We start from the raw sequence: 18,435 nt of genomic DNA on the forward strand, positions 1-18,435 counted from the left end.
TTTTTAAATTAATTCGTTGTGGGTTGTTAGGTTGTTAACAAAAATTTAATATTTAATAATAAATTATTGCAATTGAAATTTTTAATTAATGTGAATATAAGATTAGTTACAAAAACAATTATAATATATACATGGGATTTTTTAAAAGCTAACTGAATTCGAACAAAAAAGTTACATTCGAAAAATTATTAAAAAAAAAAAAATTTAATATAATGCAATGGTATGAAGTAATTTAAAATATGGAGACATGTTTAATGAGTAAATTGTTTAAAATACACAAATTGAATTTATAATAATAATAAAGGATTAAAATTAAAATTATCAAAAAATTTAATTTTTTGTTTGTCAAAAAAAAAGAAAAAAGTAAAATTGTATGAAAAAATAATAATTTACAGTTTGAAAGGAATATATTTTAAAAGAATTACACAACAAAACTACATTACAGTGGTAATTGGTTATGGATACATGAAACAATTTTGAAAAATTAAAAAAAAAAAAATGAAATTATTAATGTAATTAAAGTATTTACAAAAAAAAAAAAGAAAAAAAGAAAAAAAAGGAAAAAATAAGTTTAAATAATAAATAAAAACTTACCTATTATTATTTAATATAAAAACATTATCCATTTTTGTGGGTGAAAAACTACTTGCAATTACTTCTCTCACCCAGTATCTGATAATAATTGCCTTTCGAATATGAAATTACTTTCAGAGCGTAACTTGTAGTGTTACCAAAATAAGGTCATTACAATGGAAACACAAACTTTTGTAACAAAACATTTATTATAAAAAAACTAACAGTCAATTATTTTAATTTTATCGTTACAAAATAACTTTTAATGAAATTTATACTTTGTGACGAATAAAAAGAGACATTTAAATTCAACAAGTTTTAATTAAATATCCGAATACGATTTTATGGCAGTTGGTACTATGAATTAACCTACTTTTGAATCATTATGAAACTTTAAAAAAAAATTTAGCCATTTCATTAACAATCGATAGTATTTTAAAATTAAATTTGTTTGAATAATTTCAGTCAAATGCGATAAGACAAACAAATCTTTTTACTTAACATTCGTTGTCATTAAAATAATTATATTATTAAGAACAAACATGGCCGACATTGAATAAGTCATGCGGGAAAAACGTTCTCTAAAGCCACGAAAATTAATTTAAGGTTCCAGGTAAATTTGTCGCCAAAAAGTTTTTAACCGTTTATTGTTTGGTTTGTGAACCCATTGTATACTACTTCCCCTGTAATAATTATTGGCCGGTTTCACTTTTAAAAATTATTAGTTAAAAATGGAAAAATACCAAGAAATGAAAAAGTTTATTGCTGCTGCTCTAGAGTATTCAAGGCATCATGCTGATTCCAGTACTAGTGCTTTACAAAGACATTTACAAATTTTAGCCTCAACTACAGACATAAGTGAATTTGATCCATCTTCGAGTGTTGCAACAGAGTTTTATGTCAGTTTACATGAACTTATGGCCGGCTTGGAATCAAGATCAATGCTTGTATGGTCAGCAATTGCAGTACTTCAAAAGGCTTGCACTAATCCGAATGCTAAGAGAGCTTTAATTCATACTTATAAGTTTATACCTATACTTACAAGATTTCTAGGAACACATCATATAACTGACAAACAATTAAGACTTTTACAAGTTTTGGTAGAATTAACTTATGGTGTTAAAATATCATGGCAAGAAGCTCATTTACCTTATTTAATATCAACTTTAGTACAAATTGTTATGGAGGGAGATAGTGAATTAAAACCTTATGCACTCGGTGTATTAGTTAATTTATGTTATAAAAACTTACCTGCCTTGTATGTTCTCATGAGAAAAGTAGAAATAACAAAGTTTATTAAGTGTATAACAAAACTTAATGACAATCCAAATATTAGAATGCAAGTGTGTAAAATGTTGATTATTTTAGAACAAATGAAAGGTGTTCTTCCCGACACTGATGTTTTGAATTTTGTTGATGTGACATTTAGCACAGTGACTGCTGCATTCGAAAGCAGAGATGTATTTTTATTGAGGCACATTGTTGATTTCTTTAAAGATGTTAAAGACAATGAACATTTTAGCGCTGTCATGTTAAAATATCCCAGATACTATGCTGATACTAAAAAATTGGTAGAACTTGTCGAAATTCAAGAATCAGATGATGATGCCAGTTTAGAATGTATAGCACTTCTTTTAGATTTTTTCCCATCGCTTCTTAAAAAGGATGTCGAAGGTATCCCAAAACTCTTCCCAAGGCTGAGTGCTGCATGTTTAAGGTGGGTTCAAAATGAAACAACAAGCATTCAGTCTTTGGGAGTCATTCAAAGTATAATCGAACAAGTAAAAATTCACACATATAATGACATCAGAGATGAAGTTGTTGAAACTGTTAAAACAGGATTACCAGCATTGTTATTAATACTTGATTCAGGAGGAGAAGAACCTCCCACAAATATGGATAAAAGGCTAAGGCTCACTGGTTTGGTAACATTGCTATCCGAAATGTCTGTTTATCCAGATTTACGTAAAGAAATTTTAAATAGTGTCAAGTACAAAGTTGTGGGTGGAATTTTCGAATCGATCATTAAACAAGAACCAGTTGAACATGATAATTTGTTTAAAAATGATGTTAGTGAATTGTGCATACAAACTCTTATATTGGTATCAGCATTAGCGACATTTAGCAGTGAGTGGATGTCACTGTATGTGAAACTTCTCACTCAGAGAAATGTTCAGGCAGCATTAGCCATTGCTCTATACAGCGGATCAAAAAAAATTAAAACTCAAGTTTTTTCATTATCTTCCTCTCCTGGCTGGACCAAAGAATGCACTTCATTACTCTCAGAAATTATGTGGGAAATAAAACCTGTAGCTTTTGGTCCTGCTTCGAATGTTCCCAATTCGAATCCTCCTCATGCATCTCTTCAAGAATTGGTACCTTTATACAATTGCGCTCAAGAATCTAGATTAAACGAATTGATACTAGCTTTGCAGGAAGCTAAAGAAAATAATAAAATTGGGGATTCGTCAACTTCGGCCGTTATGGAATTGTACGAATATAAATTAGCAGCCATGGGACATGCGGAAAGAAGAATGCAATGCTCATTGGAAGCTGCAGATGCTGCTTGCACTGGAATGAATCATCAAATAGCTCAATACAGAGCAGAAGTTGCTAGATTACATCAAATGTTATTTTACAGTCAACAATGTATAGAAGGTACGGCAACTGAAAAAAAAGAATTGATGAATAAATTATCTGAAATGACTGTGAAACTTGCCAATGAAAAAAAAAATCAATATGCCGAAATAAAAGATTTGAAAAAAAAATTAGGGGAATTTGAAATGTTGTTAAAACAAAAGGAAGGCGAATTGGAAATGAAAGCGACGGAATTGGCGAACGAAGTGGGAAAACAAAAACAATTGACACTGGATTTACAATTGCAAAATTTCGAAATGGATAAAATACAAAATCAATTGATTGAAAGTCAAAATAAAAATCAAGAACTCATCAAATTAACCGTGGCCCTGGAAGAGAGGTTTAGCAAAAACAAGACATACATTGCAGAATGCGAAAGTAAATTGCAAGATTTGACAATGGAAAATAGAGAATTTAGACGATCGCTTCAAGAATCAATGGAAAATCAACAGCAGAAAGATGCCATCATTGCAGAAAAAGAAAAATTATTATATGAATATAAAAAGAAAATTGAAGATTTAGAAAGGATAAGAGAAATTGTTATCAATGTCGCAGGTGGAAAAAAAAGCACAGATAGACAATGATGATGATGATGATGAAGATGACTCGACAACTATTACCACAAACCAATAAATAAATCATAGAAACCGCATTTGTCCTTTTTTTTTTTCTCTCTCTCTTTTTTTTCAATTGGTTTTTTTTTTTTTTTTTTTTAAATTTTCTATGTGAATTATATCATTTATATATAGTTCTTAATAAATATAGTCAATAAAAAATGTAAATTAATGAAACTAATCTACTGTAATTTATCTTTTAAAATATTTATAAGAATAATAGTTCTATATATATATATATATATATATTTTTTTTTTTTTTTTTATTAGAATTAACCTATTGCAAATATGTAAATAAAATTTTAGTTGATATTTTTTAATTTTTTTTTTTTTTTTTTTGGGGGTTTTACTTACATTTGAAAAAATGAAACGAACAGAAATAAAAAATTTATGTGAAATCCAATTCTGGAAGTTTGAATTGTAAATCGTTATCACTAGGCATGCCATTAAAATTTTCCATTAGTCTTTCCTGTTTTATTTTTTCCAAATATAATTCTGCTTTTTTCTTAGCTAAATAAAATTTGAGTGCCATTTTTTTCCTCTTGTTTTTCTTATTTATCAATGAATTTATTTCCGATTTGTTTTTAATTTTAGAATTATTTACATTCAAACTGTTAGAATCAGAGTCTGCAAATATAAATTAGAAATAGAAAAATAATCGTAGAAAGACATAAAATCAAAAAAAAATGTAATTAAAAACTTACCATTTTCTTCATTTTGATTACTTTGATTTTTATCTTCATGATCAGGAGTTATTTTTCTAAGTTTTGCTGTGTACTCATCAAGTTCAGATTTAAGATTAACAGCAAAATTTTTATCGATAAATTCTAAATTTTTTTTACCTGCATGTATAACCATAAAACAATGTAAAAAGGATGTAAAAAAGAAATTACACTAATTAAACATTACTTACCAAGTAATTCTTGTTTTTTTTTACAATACAATTCTTCTAAACTGACTAAAGAAGATACAAGTTGTTCATTTAATAATGGCCTATTTAGCAATCCAAGTTCCAAATGTCCAGAAAGTCCTGTATTTTTCTTTTTGAAATATTTTTTATAACCTATTTCTAATCCAGACTGTAATAAAATTTAGTTCCCATTTATTTTCATAAATTTATTCAACACATAAATAATAGTACAAACAATTCTTACAGTTCTTATTGTCGATGTAAATAGAAATGCTTTGTTTAAAAACAATTTCATAAATATAAAGCCACCACTGTTAAGATTTGTTTTTTTACACAATGAAATTATTGATTGAATTTCTTCCCATTCCGATTTTGTTAATCTGATTTTAACTGGTTCTCTGCAAATAATTACTACCAAACAATTAATTTTAAAAAGATGATAATGTAAATAATATGTAAAGTTTATTTAAAAAAAAAATTAACATACTTAAGAGGTTGTTTAAAATATAATCCGTATAAAGTGTAGAGAGCTGCAATTCTAACATAAAATTCATAAGCTGAAGATAAATATTCTTTAACTATTGTAAAAACTTCTTCGATAAATTCAAGTTGTTCAACAAATGAAAACCTTAAACTTAAAAATAAACAAAAAAAAAAAATTACTATTATTTATTATATTTAGAAAACTACGACATCGAAATTAATAAAACGCGAGTAAACTAATAGACAGCGTACCTAAATATTTGACTAAAGTTCATTTTTTTCCAAGCTTTAGAAAAACCATCAAAAGTCATTGTATTAGTACTTGCAAAAGCTTTGAAAAGATTGACAACATCTTGCCGAACTCCCCACACTAATTTCCATCCCATGTGATTTTCCTCCATTTTGAAAAATTACGTTTATAAAATATTAAAAATTAAATTACCATTTATAAATTTAAAAAATTTGCACATTTATATACACATCGCTCGAAAATATTCAATTTTATTGTGAATTTACAATTGAACATTATGCTTATGCTTTAGTAACAAGTGTCGCAAATTAAAAAAGCGTCGGAATGTGAAAAAGTCGTGTCAACAACTAATATCAAAAGCCACGTGATTTTATAATGTAAATATTTTTATTTCCTTTTCATTTACATTTACATTTAGTTTTTCGTTTGAAAATTCTCATTGATAATTTTTTTGAAAAGTGACTACTTGTGTAAATTAAATAAAAATATATTTTAAATTCACTTATATTGTGAAATAATAATATGCAAAATGCACGAGTTCGAAATTTGGGATATCAAAATAAAATAAATCGATTTTAAAGAGAAACGCAAGTAATAACATTTGCTTTTTTTTATTTTTATCTATACACTTGATAAAATACGTTTTATTTTTTAAAAAATTTTATGAGTTTTTGATTTAAATTAAGCTAAATATTAATGATACATGTTTATCTCACCTTTTTTTTTTTTTTTAAATATAAAGTCTACAGGTTTACATTAAACATTTATGTAACTTTAAGTAAGCTTTAAATATATATTTCACTTTTAAAAAATGTGAAAGCAGGTATTCTACAAGTTATTTAGATTAACATTTATTTGCAAATACATAAATAGTTTGTATTTTATCACAAATATATCCTCATTAATTCATTTACATGTAATTTTTAATAGTAATGGATAAACAATATTTATATGAAAAAAATCAAAAGAAGCCTATAAGAGTTTTTATGTACATTAACGATAATTATCTGTTAAGAAAAATACTTTGTTTATTTTTAAAAGGAATCTGAGTTGTTGTCAGACTCAAATAATTTTCAAAATTTTTTCATTTCATTTAACTTTCACTTGAAGTAATTTAGGTTATGTAATAAAATTTATTTACAAAAATGTAATGGAATTAAAATTTTAGGTAGCTGCAGTTAATTAATATAATGGCGTTATACGATAATCGACATTGGCTACTGTCTCATGTCAGGAATTCGTTTATATCATCAGATGAAACAGGAATGTGGGAAGCTATAATTATTAATGAAAAGCCGAAAGATTCAAATTTATTCACAAAAGCAGATATGTACCCACACATTGAAGAATCGGATGATGAAGAGGATAGGGGAGACGAATTGTGTAATTCATTTGAAATTCAAAGTGGAGGCCATCGTCAAAGAACAGACACAGCTCAAAGATTGGAAAAAATGGAACAGGAAAAAAGGAAGGCTGCAAAAATAAAAAGAATCAAATGGGAATGTAGTTCAATTCCTATAACAAACGAAGAGAGAGAACAATTGTTTGAAAGAAAAATAATTAAAAAAGGAAAACAAAAAACTGTTAGGTCAATGTTGACTGACGAAATAGAAAAGTGTCCGCTATTACCAAAAAATCCATTCAGTGAATATGCCAAATTCGATGGAAATGCTCAAGTAGTTTTACCAACGAGAACATATAAAATTTTTTTAACAATGTTACCACTACCCGAACGAGAATTTCCCTTACACGTGTGCGTATTGGGTTTAGCCAAAGTTTCCGAGTTGATCGGTTTCGTGTGTTGGAAATACATGACGCAAAACACGGATCCGAATTTTAAATTTCGCGAAAACGTGGATTGCTACGGTTTGTTCATCGCGGAAGATGACGGAGAAGTCGATTGGGATTTCTCTTGTTTGGATCCGAAGGAAACCGTCGGCAAATTCGGATTGGCGTATCTTGCCATGGTCGACCTCGGCGATAAAAGCGTTCCGAGTAGAAAAACGGAAGAGATAAAGACGGGCGACGTGGATGACGGCAGTGAAATAGTCAAAACTAAAGACAGTGACGATTTGAAACAAATGAAAGTCGATTTGATCGCGATCGAATCCCTTTTATATCAATCCTATCACGTTTACATATTGAATAAAATGAGAGGGAAAGCGGAAGTCGTGCTTGGGATTTCCGGTGACAAAATCGAAATAGATCCCGTCGTGTCGAGTCACACGAAAGTCACGGGAAAATTTTGGAAGCAAAAAGCCTTATCGTACGGAATTCACTTGATCGTCTCGTGCGAACTTTTAGAATCCAAATCCTCGAATCGAGCCTCGTTTCGTATCGTTCACTATTCGGAACAAGACGAATCGTTGACTCAATCGAATCACGTTCATTTTAAAAATCACGATTTCGAGGGAGATCAAAAAATAGCAGAAGAAATCGTGCGAAAAGTCAATCACATATTACATTTGAAATGCGGAACTCATAGAAAAGAATACCTCGCGTTCAAGCAAAAAAAATTAGGGAAAAGAAATAGTTTTAGCATATGGCCGCGATGATCATAGTAAAAAATTAGGAAAATTTTTACCCATATATATATATTAATTATTTCGAATATTTATCCTTCCCCTCCTCCTCCTCCTCTTCTTCTTCCCTCCCTTTTTTCTTTCCTCCAACATGGCCGTTGGAGGACTTCCACCACCATCATAACTACTTCCGTAAATTATCACGACTTTTTTGTTTTTTACAACGTTGATTACGCTTATACATATTATATAAATATTAATCGCCGACGTAATAGTCGGCAAATTTTTTTTTTTGTAAAATTTTAATTCCCTTTAAATTTAACTTTAAATAATTTTAAGAAAAAAAAATTAAAAATTCAGGTCGAATATTCATATATAAACGTTCACTGCCAAAAAAAAAAAAAAAATTTTTTTTGTTTGTACGCGTTTAGTGGGGGGAGGGGAGGGGGGACGGGAAAATACACTTGGGATCGTTAAAGATTTTTATATATTGCGTTTACCAAAGAAAAATTAAAATCCCATTTTTTTTTTTTTTTTTTTTTTTGTATATAAAAAAAAAAAGTCATTTCAGGTAAATGATTATGATGATTAAAAAAAAAAAAAATGCCGTTAAATTTTTCTTTTTTTTTTTTTTGTAATTTGTAGTAGTTTTATGATTGATTGATTGATTGATTGTTTGTTTGACTGTTTGTTTGTTTGTTCATAATTAATAAAAAAAGGGAATTATTTTTTTATAATTATAAAATAAAATTAAAAAAAAAAATTAAATTACGAATAAAAAATATTTTTTTTGTCGAGCAAAAAAAATTATTTCCTTTTACTTATTATTATTATCATCATTATTATTATTAGTAGTAGTAGTAAAAGTTAAGGAAATAATTGATAAAAACCACCCCCAAAAAAAAATTTTTTTTGAAATCATTTCCGGTTTCTTACCTTTTTTTTTCGTTGGAAGAACGACGACGACGAAACCGCGTGAAAATTTTTTTGTTTTTGTTTTGTTGGTATTTTGTTTACCAGTGTGTGACGTCATCGCTGAAAATATTTAAAGGATAATTATCATTATTATTATTATTATTTTTATATAATTTATTTTTACAAAATAATTTTTACATTAAAAATTACAAGTTAAAAAAAAAAAAAAAAAATAAATAGAAAAATTGATAATTAATAATATTATCAGTCGTTATCAGTCATGAGTTTATAATTCGTTTTATATATAAAAGTGTAAAGTAGTGGTAGTAGTGGCAGTAGTGATAGTAGTGGTAGTGGCAATAGTAAAAGAAAAAAAAAATTTTTTTCCGATCACAGAATGATATAGAATTTGCAGAAGATTCATCATCATCATCATCATTTGTTTTGTATGTACACGTGGGTGACAAAAAATTTTTTTTTTTTTTTAGTTCTTCGGCCTTGTTGGAAGTGGCGGTACGGTTAGAGGTGGCGGACATCTTTGCGAATCTCTTTTATTGTTTTGTATTGTTGTGGTTGTTGTTGACGATCTACTACTAACGCACCAACACCACCAACCTTAAATGAGTGTATTTCGTGTGATAATGAAACGATATAAAAGTAAAATAATAATAATAATAATAATAAAAGGATTTTTTATGTGATTGTTTCATACATACCTGATTGACCACCAGGATCGTGAATTTCTTCCGTTTCTTCTCTTATCAATTTGACACCAACTTCGGAATCTAAACTCGACGTGAAACTAACGACGCTTTCATATCCGGAACTTTCGCATTGTACAACTTGGGGCCTCGGGGGTACTCTTACTCCCCCATTTTTTGTTATCTTAGGACTTACATTTGATTCGTGCCCACTGTCTGAACCTTCGTTTGAAGGACACGTCTGGAAAATTGTAACAAAAAAAATAAAAAATTTTTTTTCTTTGGAAAACCATCGAAGTATTGTTTCTTTTTTTGTGGGGGCGAGTCTGGGGAGAGTAAGGGGGAGGGGTTTTTTGCATTTACCTCAAATCGTTTTTCTATCGATATAGTTAAAAGTTTTACCTTATTGAAGTAGAGGTGTTTGTTCTGTGTTAGTGGTGACGAGGACGATGTCGGTGGCGTCGCCGGGGTTTTCGTAACGTCCTCGTTTTCTTCGAATCGTCTATTTTTATTAGTACTCGCACTGTTAGTTCTCCTCAACTCACCTCTTGACGAAGAATTTGAATTTCTCGTCGGTGAGTTATTTAGTTTTATGTTACTTTCGTGATGGTGTTTCATCAATTCCGTTCCTTTCATTTGTTCACTATTGAATTTTTGATTATCGTTTTGTATTATAATCGCCGTCGTCGTCGTAGTCGTAGACGAATCGTGATTTGATTTAAGGCCGTTGTGATTATGATGATGATGATGATGATGATGATTCGATTTACGGTTCGGTGATGATGAACTACTACTACCACTACAACTTCCTCTTTTGTTAAATTCCGACGATAATAATAATTTTTTCTTAGATTGTGTTATTTTATTATCTTCTTTATCGTCAAACGTCGTTTCGGATTTGATGTTATGCGATACGCCATTTTCTAAAATAATAATTCAACCCGGTTAATCGATGATCGTTTTAATTTTTTTGTTTGTCAATGGAATTTTCCTTTTACCTATGATTTTTTCCTTTTTCTCATCATCTTCGTCTAAATTTGGATTCGATGCACCGTCCGGATGTCTCAACGATGATATATTCTTATTGAAATTTGACAATTTTCCAGGATTTTTTTGTCCTTTCGTCGTTCTTTCGTCTTTTACGTCGTCGCTTTTCACGATTGTTGTTTTCTTTCTACAACTGTTGCAAATCGAATTTTCTTCGTCTAAGAATTTATACGCGGGTTCGCTGTATATGCTGCAATTACCGCTGGATTCGTTGCAGTCACCCACAGGAGCGTTTTCGAAAACGTCCGAAAGGGAAAGACTTTGACAACGTGCGGAAATTTTAGATGATGGATTTTGTAATATTTTGGATTTGTAGAAATTGTGAAGTTCGGTCAATTGATTGATCGTTTCCCTTTCCAAATTGTGATTTTTCGTTAATAGTTCGATGTATTCGTCGTGAACGTAAGGACCGTTCGGATAAAACGGTTGATCGAATAACGATGGAGGTGCGTAGCGAGGTCTCGGAAGACATCTTTCGAAATCCGTGGTTACGGATAAAGAATCTAACAAAACAAATTATTATTATTATTATAAATAAAATTTTATTGTTTGTTAAAAATAAATAAATAAATTCCTCACCGGTGAATGTCGATACGACCGTTAAATTTTCTTGACTTAAAATTCTCAAAGGATGTTCTTCTTCGTGATGACCTCCTCCTCCTCTTCCCTCTTGATCAACTTCCGGAAGTGGATTTTCACATTCGCCCATACAAAAAGCTATATCTTCTTCGGTGACTTGCAAACAAGAGTCTTGCGTTGGTACGGGTTCTTCGAGTTCCGTAACTTCAACTATTTCCAATTCTATTTCGTCTTCTTCGTCGTCGTAGTCTTGAATCATTCTACTACCCTGGAGCCCTAATGCGTTTATCGGTTGATTTTGACCATCTGGAAAAACCCCGAAAAAAATTTTTTTTTTATTAAAACCGTTTTATTAAAATTTTCACGTCAGAGGAAAAAACTTCTTACTCATTTTAATATCTTTGTTATATCGTAAAATAAGCGGAAGTGGAGGAGGCGGAAGTTTTTCCTCTTCGGACGATTCGCTAGATTCTCCGCAATTATTTTGCCGGTTCTTCTGCTGCTGATTTTCGACTTTTTTCAATTCTTTTAAACATTTGTCCGTTTGTTTTATGAGAGCTGTGGACACGCTCACATTACATTTTACGTCTTCCGTGATTATTTTTTCTGGTTTGATAGTTTCCGAAGAACCTTCGACTTTACGCTCTCCCAAATCTTCGAAATCGTTAAATTTTTTAAATTCGAAATTATCATCTTCGTCTTTTGTAGGTTCGCTACTCCTGAGCAATCCGCTCGTGAGTTCGGGTTTCGCGGATGACGAAGTACCCCCCAAACTCTGTTTCAAATGAACGGTTTGATTTTCTACCCATTTACGAATCATAATTTTTTTATGATTATCCATAAACCCGTAATTTCCACTCGATTGACCACCGTTACCGGTTGTTATTTTACCCGGTTTTTGCATGGGTCCATCGACCCACGTTTCTTTTTTAATATTATTTTCTTTAAGTAATAAATTTCTCGCTTCTGCCACTTTTTGCTTCGATATTCTAGGACCGTCTATCCATTGTTCTTCGTGTTTCGTCGTCATTTGCAACGGATTCGACGTTTTACTTTGATTATCCAAATTTGGAATTTTCGATGGTATTTTACCGGTAACCGTTCGCACGGGGGAAGACTTAGAACTGTTAAAACCAGACTTATTCGTTTTGTGAAGAGGACTACTACTGCTACTACCACTCGCAGATTTTTCATCAGTCTTATAATTACCAATGGTCGTTTTGGCAGGAGATGATGGTAGGGTCGCGGTCGCGGTACAACTTTTAAATTTAACACCCGTTCGAATTTCGTTATTTGTCGTTTTGACGATTTTATTCACGGCACAACGATTTTCTCCCGTTCTACTATCCATGTTAAGCATGTAAACGGGTGGATGTTCACCATCGGTTGCGGCATCATCGTGGGGCGCGACGTAAATCACCGTGTCGGCAGATTGTTCGCTACTAGACGGATCGAAATCGCTGCTACCCGTCGATGCATTATGCCGGGAAAATTCATCGCTCGAACTACCATTTGATAAAATCGAGGGTCCTCCAGGAGAAGGGCCTCCGAACTAAAAATAAAATACGCAAAAATGTTAAAAAAAAAAAAATTTATTATCATTATGGTGAGCAGAACTACCACTACCACCACCTTAATTTTTTTCCTTCTCATTCTGTGTATCCTCGATGCGAGTTGAACGGTTGTAAGGGTGTCAGTATAGTGTTGAGAACTTTGAGACACATGTGCGATCATGACGGCGTGACAAGTCAACGAACTAAGACATTCCTTTAGCAGTTGGGTGATTTTGTGTTCTCTGAAATCCCAAAAAAAAAAAAAATAAATCTAAGGGTTGATTTATTTACCCTAAGGGTTGGTATTTTTTTTTTTTAACTTAAAACTTTCAAATCGATTAATTACCGCACAAAAAAAAAATGTCTCAATTTCAATATTTAAAAGGTTAATAAAATAAAAACGAGAAATGATGACGAATTTAGAAAAAAAAAAAATTTAGTACTTTGTGTGTGTGATGTTTTATTTCGGCGACACAAAGTCGATAGGGGAAAGAGGGGGGAGAGGGAGATGAAAAAAATAAAAACATCGTCTGAGATTTTCCAAGATGCTTGAAATGATTTGATTTTTTTATTAAGTCATAATTTAATCGGGGATGAAAAAAAAACAACACAAACAACAACATGTTGAAACATTCAATTTATTGTTTATGTAAAAAAAAAATGTTTTCGCATTAACGACCGTCGCCATTTTTATTTAAAAAAAAAAAAAATATGCACAATACCTGTAGGGTAAATGTTTTTGCCCGTTAAAAATGGCAAGTAATACATTTCCAAGGCCCGAAAGTGGTATACCACCGCTTGCTTTTCCTCTTTCGCAACTTCCAAGATCTATCAAATGTAATCGACTTCGTCCTCCGGCCACTGATAATGAGAAAAAATTTTTCATCACTCTTGATATATTTTTCTTTTTCTCACTCTCTCTCTCTCTATCTCTTTCTCTCTCTCTTACCTCCACCTTTTCCAGCTACGCTATATTGATACACGTGTAATGTGTATAAAAAATGCGAATCCCTTCCGTCATCTTTTCCAGATCTGCTATTTATGGCAGCATCCAAATAAAAAGCTGCTTTTTCCGCATTCGGTACTCTTAATTCGCTTTGATTTTGTAATTGCGTACCGAATAATGGATCGTCTCTTAAATACACACCTGGAGATTGTTCGCAATCTAAAACCGACAGCAAAATTATTATTATTATCGTTTTCGACCCCTAAAATAATTTTTTTTTTTTTTCGAAATTTACCCCCGAGTTATCAGTATAACCAAATTATACATCTGATAATACAGTTTAATACTAAAAAAAAAAGTTTCCAATGAATTTTCTTCGCGCCCCAAAGGTTGTTTTTAAAACTTAAACTTTTTTTCCCTGCGTAACGAGAAAGAAAATAATAATAATAATTTCAAAATGGCGGATGATATTATCACAAATTATTATTATTATTTTTCCTTATTGAGTTTTTACCTGTGATTTTAAATTTTTTGCGTCGGATTTTCTTTGTTTGTCGTAAATTTTATTTATTTATTTTTTTCAATTTGTCGTTTGTTTATTTTTATAAATTTTTTTCGTATCGACGCGTTTGTCGTTGTTGTTACTGGAAAAACGCGGGAAAATTTAAACGAGCGCGCGTTCGATCGTAACGGTTTTTTTTTATTTAATTTTTTTTGTTTTCCGTCGGGAAAACGTTCGAACGAATGATTTTAAATTAAAATTTTTCCTTTTTTTATATATATATATATAGCAAAATAAATTAATAGGTTTATGATGATGATAATAATAATAATAATAATAATAATAATGATGAGTTCATTGATTTGGAAAATTTTTTCGAAGTCGTTAGGGACGTCGAGTCGTTGGAAAAACAAAAAAAAGTTTTTTTTAAGTTACACAAACGAAACCTTTTAATTAATCCTTACGATATTATCAACTAATTTTTCTCCAGGAGATAAATAAATATCGACTGGAAAACAAAAGAAAAAACTGGAATTAAAAAAGGTAAAAAAAAAAAAAAGGAAAAAAGGTAAAAAATTTTTTGTTTCGTTTCGTTTCGTTTCACTTTTTTTTTTTTTACTTAAAATTTAAATAAATTATAAATTCCGATTTGACTACCATAACATCCCTTCGTGGAAAAGGAAAAAAGGAAAAGAATAAAAGGAAGAAAGTAAAAGGAAAAAAAACCTTTTTTCTCGGGAAAAGATGTAAAATTTTATGGATCGTATAATTTTGAAATTGTGATTCGCGATGTAACTTGAACCGTTCATCATCCCTTGAATAATGATTTTTCCACCTTCGACGTGATGAGATTACTTTTGTGTGTAAAAAAACTTTTCCACTTTTTTCCTTTTTTTCCTTTTTTTCCTTTTTTCCTTTTTCAAAGTTTTTTTTTTGTTATTAAATTTCTTTTTTTCCCCCTTCTCCCTTTTTAATTAGTTTAAATCATTAATCATCACTTTTTCTTTCAAATTTCATAACCGCAAAAAAAAAAAAAAAATTTCTGTTCGATTTTAGAGTTCGAACGGTTACAAACGGTTTTTACAAAAATCGGTTATTATATTTAAATGATAATAATAATAATAACAACGAGATTCGTCGTCACGATGAAACAATTAATAATAATAATAATAATAATTTTTTACGCGTTATAAACGAACGCATTAATTTTTTTTTTTTAGGTGTTAAAAAAAAATGGAAAATTTTTTTTTTTTTAATTAAAGAAAAACGAACGAGAGCAGACGACGACGACGACGACTCGTTGTAAGAATGAATAGGCGCCACAAATTCCAGACTAAAATTACCCTCAGAAATTATTTTTTTTCTTTTCCGTGAGGGGGGCGGGAGGAGGGCGGCGGGGAAATTCCGAGAAAGAAATCTATATGAAAATAATTCCGAGTGGCAATTTTTTTTTTTTCGTGGCGGGGAGAGGAGCGAGGTTAAATTTAAAAAAAAAAAAAATATGGTAAACGGTACTCGAAAGTGTAAAAAATCCACCCCCTTCCTCCTGCCCCCTCACATCACCCCTCCCCTTCTTCATCTCATTCTGATTTGAATCTTCATGCAGCAGCATCTTTAAATAATGGCCGCTCTTAAAGTCAAATGACGCTTTTTTTTCTGTTCTTTTCGTTAAATTTTTCTCTCTCTCTCTCTCTCTCTTTAATTTATTATTATTTTCGTTTGTTCGTTTGTTTGTTTGTGTGTCTTTTAGTTTAGCTTTTTTGTTTTGTCTTTTCGCCCTCCCTTCCCGTTTGTCGTTTTTTTTTTTTTTTTGTCTTTCCCGAAATTTACGATTCTCTTTTTTAAACTTTATTATTATTATTAATTATGTAAAAACAAATCGTAAAACCGTTCGTTTCCCCCCCCCCCCCTTTGTAAATCCTTTCATAATGAAAATTAATTTTTTTCGTCAACTAAACATAAAAAAAAAATGATAAGAAGAGATAACGCGACGATTTTAATTAACTAAAATGTAATTTTTATTAATTATTATTATTATTAGTATCATTATTATTATCATTATTATTATTATTAATTAATTAATTAACGTGTTTTTTATTATTAAGTGCACTAATAAATTTTTTTTATTTCGTTTCTTTTCTTTTTTCCCTCGATTGATTAATGTTTTTGTTTTAAAACGGAAAAAAAAATTAATAAACACGAAACTTTTTATACGAAACAAACAAACAAACGAACAAACTCTACGATAAATAAAAAAACCGGAAACAAATCCGACAAACAATCGGAACACACAAAAATTCAAATCGATTTAACAAAAAAAAAAAAAAAAAATTAGTTTTAAAAGAAAAATAATTCTGTTGCTGTTTGTCGTTTGTTAGCGGAATTATTTGCACTCACCGTTTGCATGTCCGGCTAATAAATCTTTAAGTTGTTGCGTCGGTTGACAAACTTCGACGGCAGACACTCGTACGGAAAATCTGGCACCGGTTTTTTGTTTCTGCTCGTGTATGCCACGAAAAAGCCAACTTATGGCGCAGGGTATTATTCCCAGCGTGTTTACGGATTCGGGACTTCCTAACATTGTACCCGTTTTACCTGCTCCACAACCAACACAAAAATAATTAATTTAAAAAAAACCTGATGACGTCATAACAAATAAAAACGTGTCACGTACCTAATTTTGCGTGACCGAAACAAAACAAACAACCGTCCGTACCATTGATAACGGCGTGAATGATATCGGTCAATGCCGTCGAACATATTTCGGCCTGTTTAAACAAAAAACAAATTTTTAAAAAATGTAAACAAACAACATTTTCCCGCGCTTTGATAGTGATTGCTTACGTTTCAGTATTGCCAACTTATTTCCTTCCCCCTCCCCAAATAATTATAAAAAAAAATTAATTTATTTAATGGCGGAATTTCGATGGCGTCGAAGAACGAAAAGGGATGAAAAACAAAAAAAAATGATGACGTCAAATTTTCCGTTTTTTTTACACACACACACTTTCTCTCTCTCTCTCTCTCATCATTCCTTTTTTACCCGTTTAATATCATCATCATCACTATTATTATCATTATTATTATTATTACGCAAGATTATTTATTAAAAAAAAAAAAAAAATTAAAAATAAAAGGAAGCCAAAAAAAAAAAAATTTTTTTAATGCTTTTTTAAAGAGCAACAAAAAAAGAGAAAGAGAAAGAGAGAGAGGCAGAGAGAAAAATTAAAGCAGACGAAAAGAAGCAGAAGAAAAAAAAAATTTGTTAAACAATTAATTCCATCTGCGGTTTGAAAATATGTGTATGTTGGGGGAAAATGAAAAAAAAAAAAAAGGTTTACGACCCTTCAAAAAAAAAAAAAAAACTTTCAAAAGATTTTACTTATTAATAAAAAACCTTTTTTTTCCGTTACGAAAACAATAATAATAATAATAATGATAATAATGATAATAATAATATCGAAATCGATAATTAGAATTCATTAATTTCCCCAAAAAAAAAAAAAAAATTTTACTTTAGGCTCCATTAAAAGAAAAAATAAAATAAATTAATTTTTTTTGTTCTTCGGTTTATAATCGTGGCAGAAGAATAATTATTTTTTAATTGAAAATAAAATCAAAAATATTTTTTAAATCTTTTTACTTTTCTCATTTTTTTTTGCGTGATTCTGCGGTTTTGAAACAAAATGAAAAAGAAAAAGAAAAAAAAATGATTTCAAACTTTTCGTCTCAAACTTTTCACATTATTTCCTAGAATCTTGTTTGCTTTAATAAAACATTCCAAATTTTATTCAAGTCAAATAATAATAATAATGATAATAGTAGTAGTGGCAGTAGAAAATATATTTTTTTTTTTATTCGTCTACGAGTGATTTTAAAATTAGTTTCGTTAATTTCCCGTTTGAAAATTTTTTTTTTAAATAATCAGGAAATTCGATTTGGAAAATATTTAGATAAAGTGATGACGTCATTTAACAAACCTGAGAATCGTCCTGAGTGAATATGGCATCGAATGCAAACATTTTAGGTGCTGCAACTCCGACTCTTCTGTCTTCGGGAGTTGCCGGAGTACCGCACAAAGCTGGATCGTATAGAGTGACTTGTTTTTTCCTGCTGTCCAAATTGAAAAACGATTGGTTGCCTGATGGCATCGTCGATGGAGTACCCGTCACTTTCAGCATGACTTTGACCTTTATAAAAAAA

At 30.3% G+C, this 18,435-nt stretch overlaps 4 protein-coding genes across 4 annotated transcripts; 2 read left to right on the forward strand and 2 right to left on the reverse strand.

Moving 5' to 3' along the window:
* Positions 1-1,304: 1,304 nt before the first annotated feature.
* On the forward strand, positions 1,305-3,982 carry Phum_PHUM610140 (uncharacterized protein; the record flags this gene model as incomplete). Its single annotated transcript, XM_002432986.1, has 2 exons — positions 1,305-3,765; positions 3,960-3,982. 2 exons carry the CDS (start codon positions 1,305-1,307, stop codon positions 3,980-3,982), a joined length of 2,484 nt encoding a protein of 827 aa, XP_002433031.1.
* A 230-nt stretch (positions 3,983-4,212) lies between these two features.
* Phum_PHUM610150 (uncharacterized protein) lies at positions 4,213-5,618 on the reverse strand (the record flags this gene model as incomplete). Its single annotated transcript, XM_002432987.1, has 5 exons — positions 4,213-4,451; positions 4,529-4,666; positions 4,738-4,903; positions 4,979-5,132; positions 5,470-5,618. The coding sequence occupies 5 exons, from the start codon at positions 5,616-5,618 to the stop codon at positions 4,213-4,215; spliced, it is 846 nt and encodes a 281-aa protein (XP_002433032.1).
* A 781-nt stretch (positions 5,619-6,399) lies between these two features.
* On the forward strand, positions 6,400-8,022 carry Phum_PHUM610160 (mitogen-activated protein kinase associated protein, putative; the record flags this gene model as incomplete). Its single annotated transcript, XM_002432988.1, has 2 exons — positions 6,400-6,447; positions 6,640-8,022. 2 exons carry the CDS (start codon positions 6,400-6,402, stop codon positions 8,020-8,022), a joined length of 1,431 nt encoding a protein of 476 aa, XP_002433033.1.
* A 1,575-nt stretch (positions 8,023-9,597) lies between these two features.
* Phum_PHUM610170 (uncharacterized protein) lies at positions 9,598-18,413 on the reverse strand (the record flags this gene model as incomplete). Its single annotated transcript, XM_002432989.1, has 11 exons — positions 9,598-9,846; positions 10,008-10,528; positions 10,604-11,155; positions 11,232-11,537; positions 11,619-12,783; positions 12,864-13,026; positions 13,507-13,645; positions 13,734-13,949; positions 16,630-16,827; positions 16,907-17,000; positions 18,213-18,413. 11 exons carry the CDS (start codon positions 18,411-18,413, stop codon positions 9,598-9,600), a joined length of 3,804 nt encoding a protein of 1,267 aa, XP_002433034.1.
* Between the last annotated feature and the right edge of the window lie 22 nt (positions 18,414-18,435).

The sequence above is a fragment of the Pediculus humanus genome, genomic scaffold (assembly GCF_000006295.1).
Source record: "Pediculus humanus corporis 1103172108319 genomic scaffold, whole genome shotgun sequence".
In the NCBI taxonomy this organism is placed as follows: Eukaryota; Metazoa; Arthropoda; class Insecta; order Psocodea; family Pediculidae; genus Pediculus; species Pediculus humanus.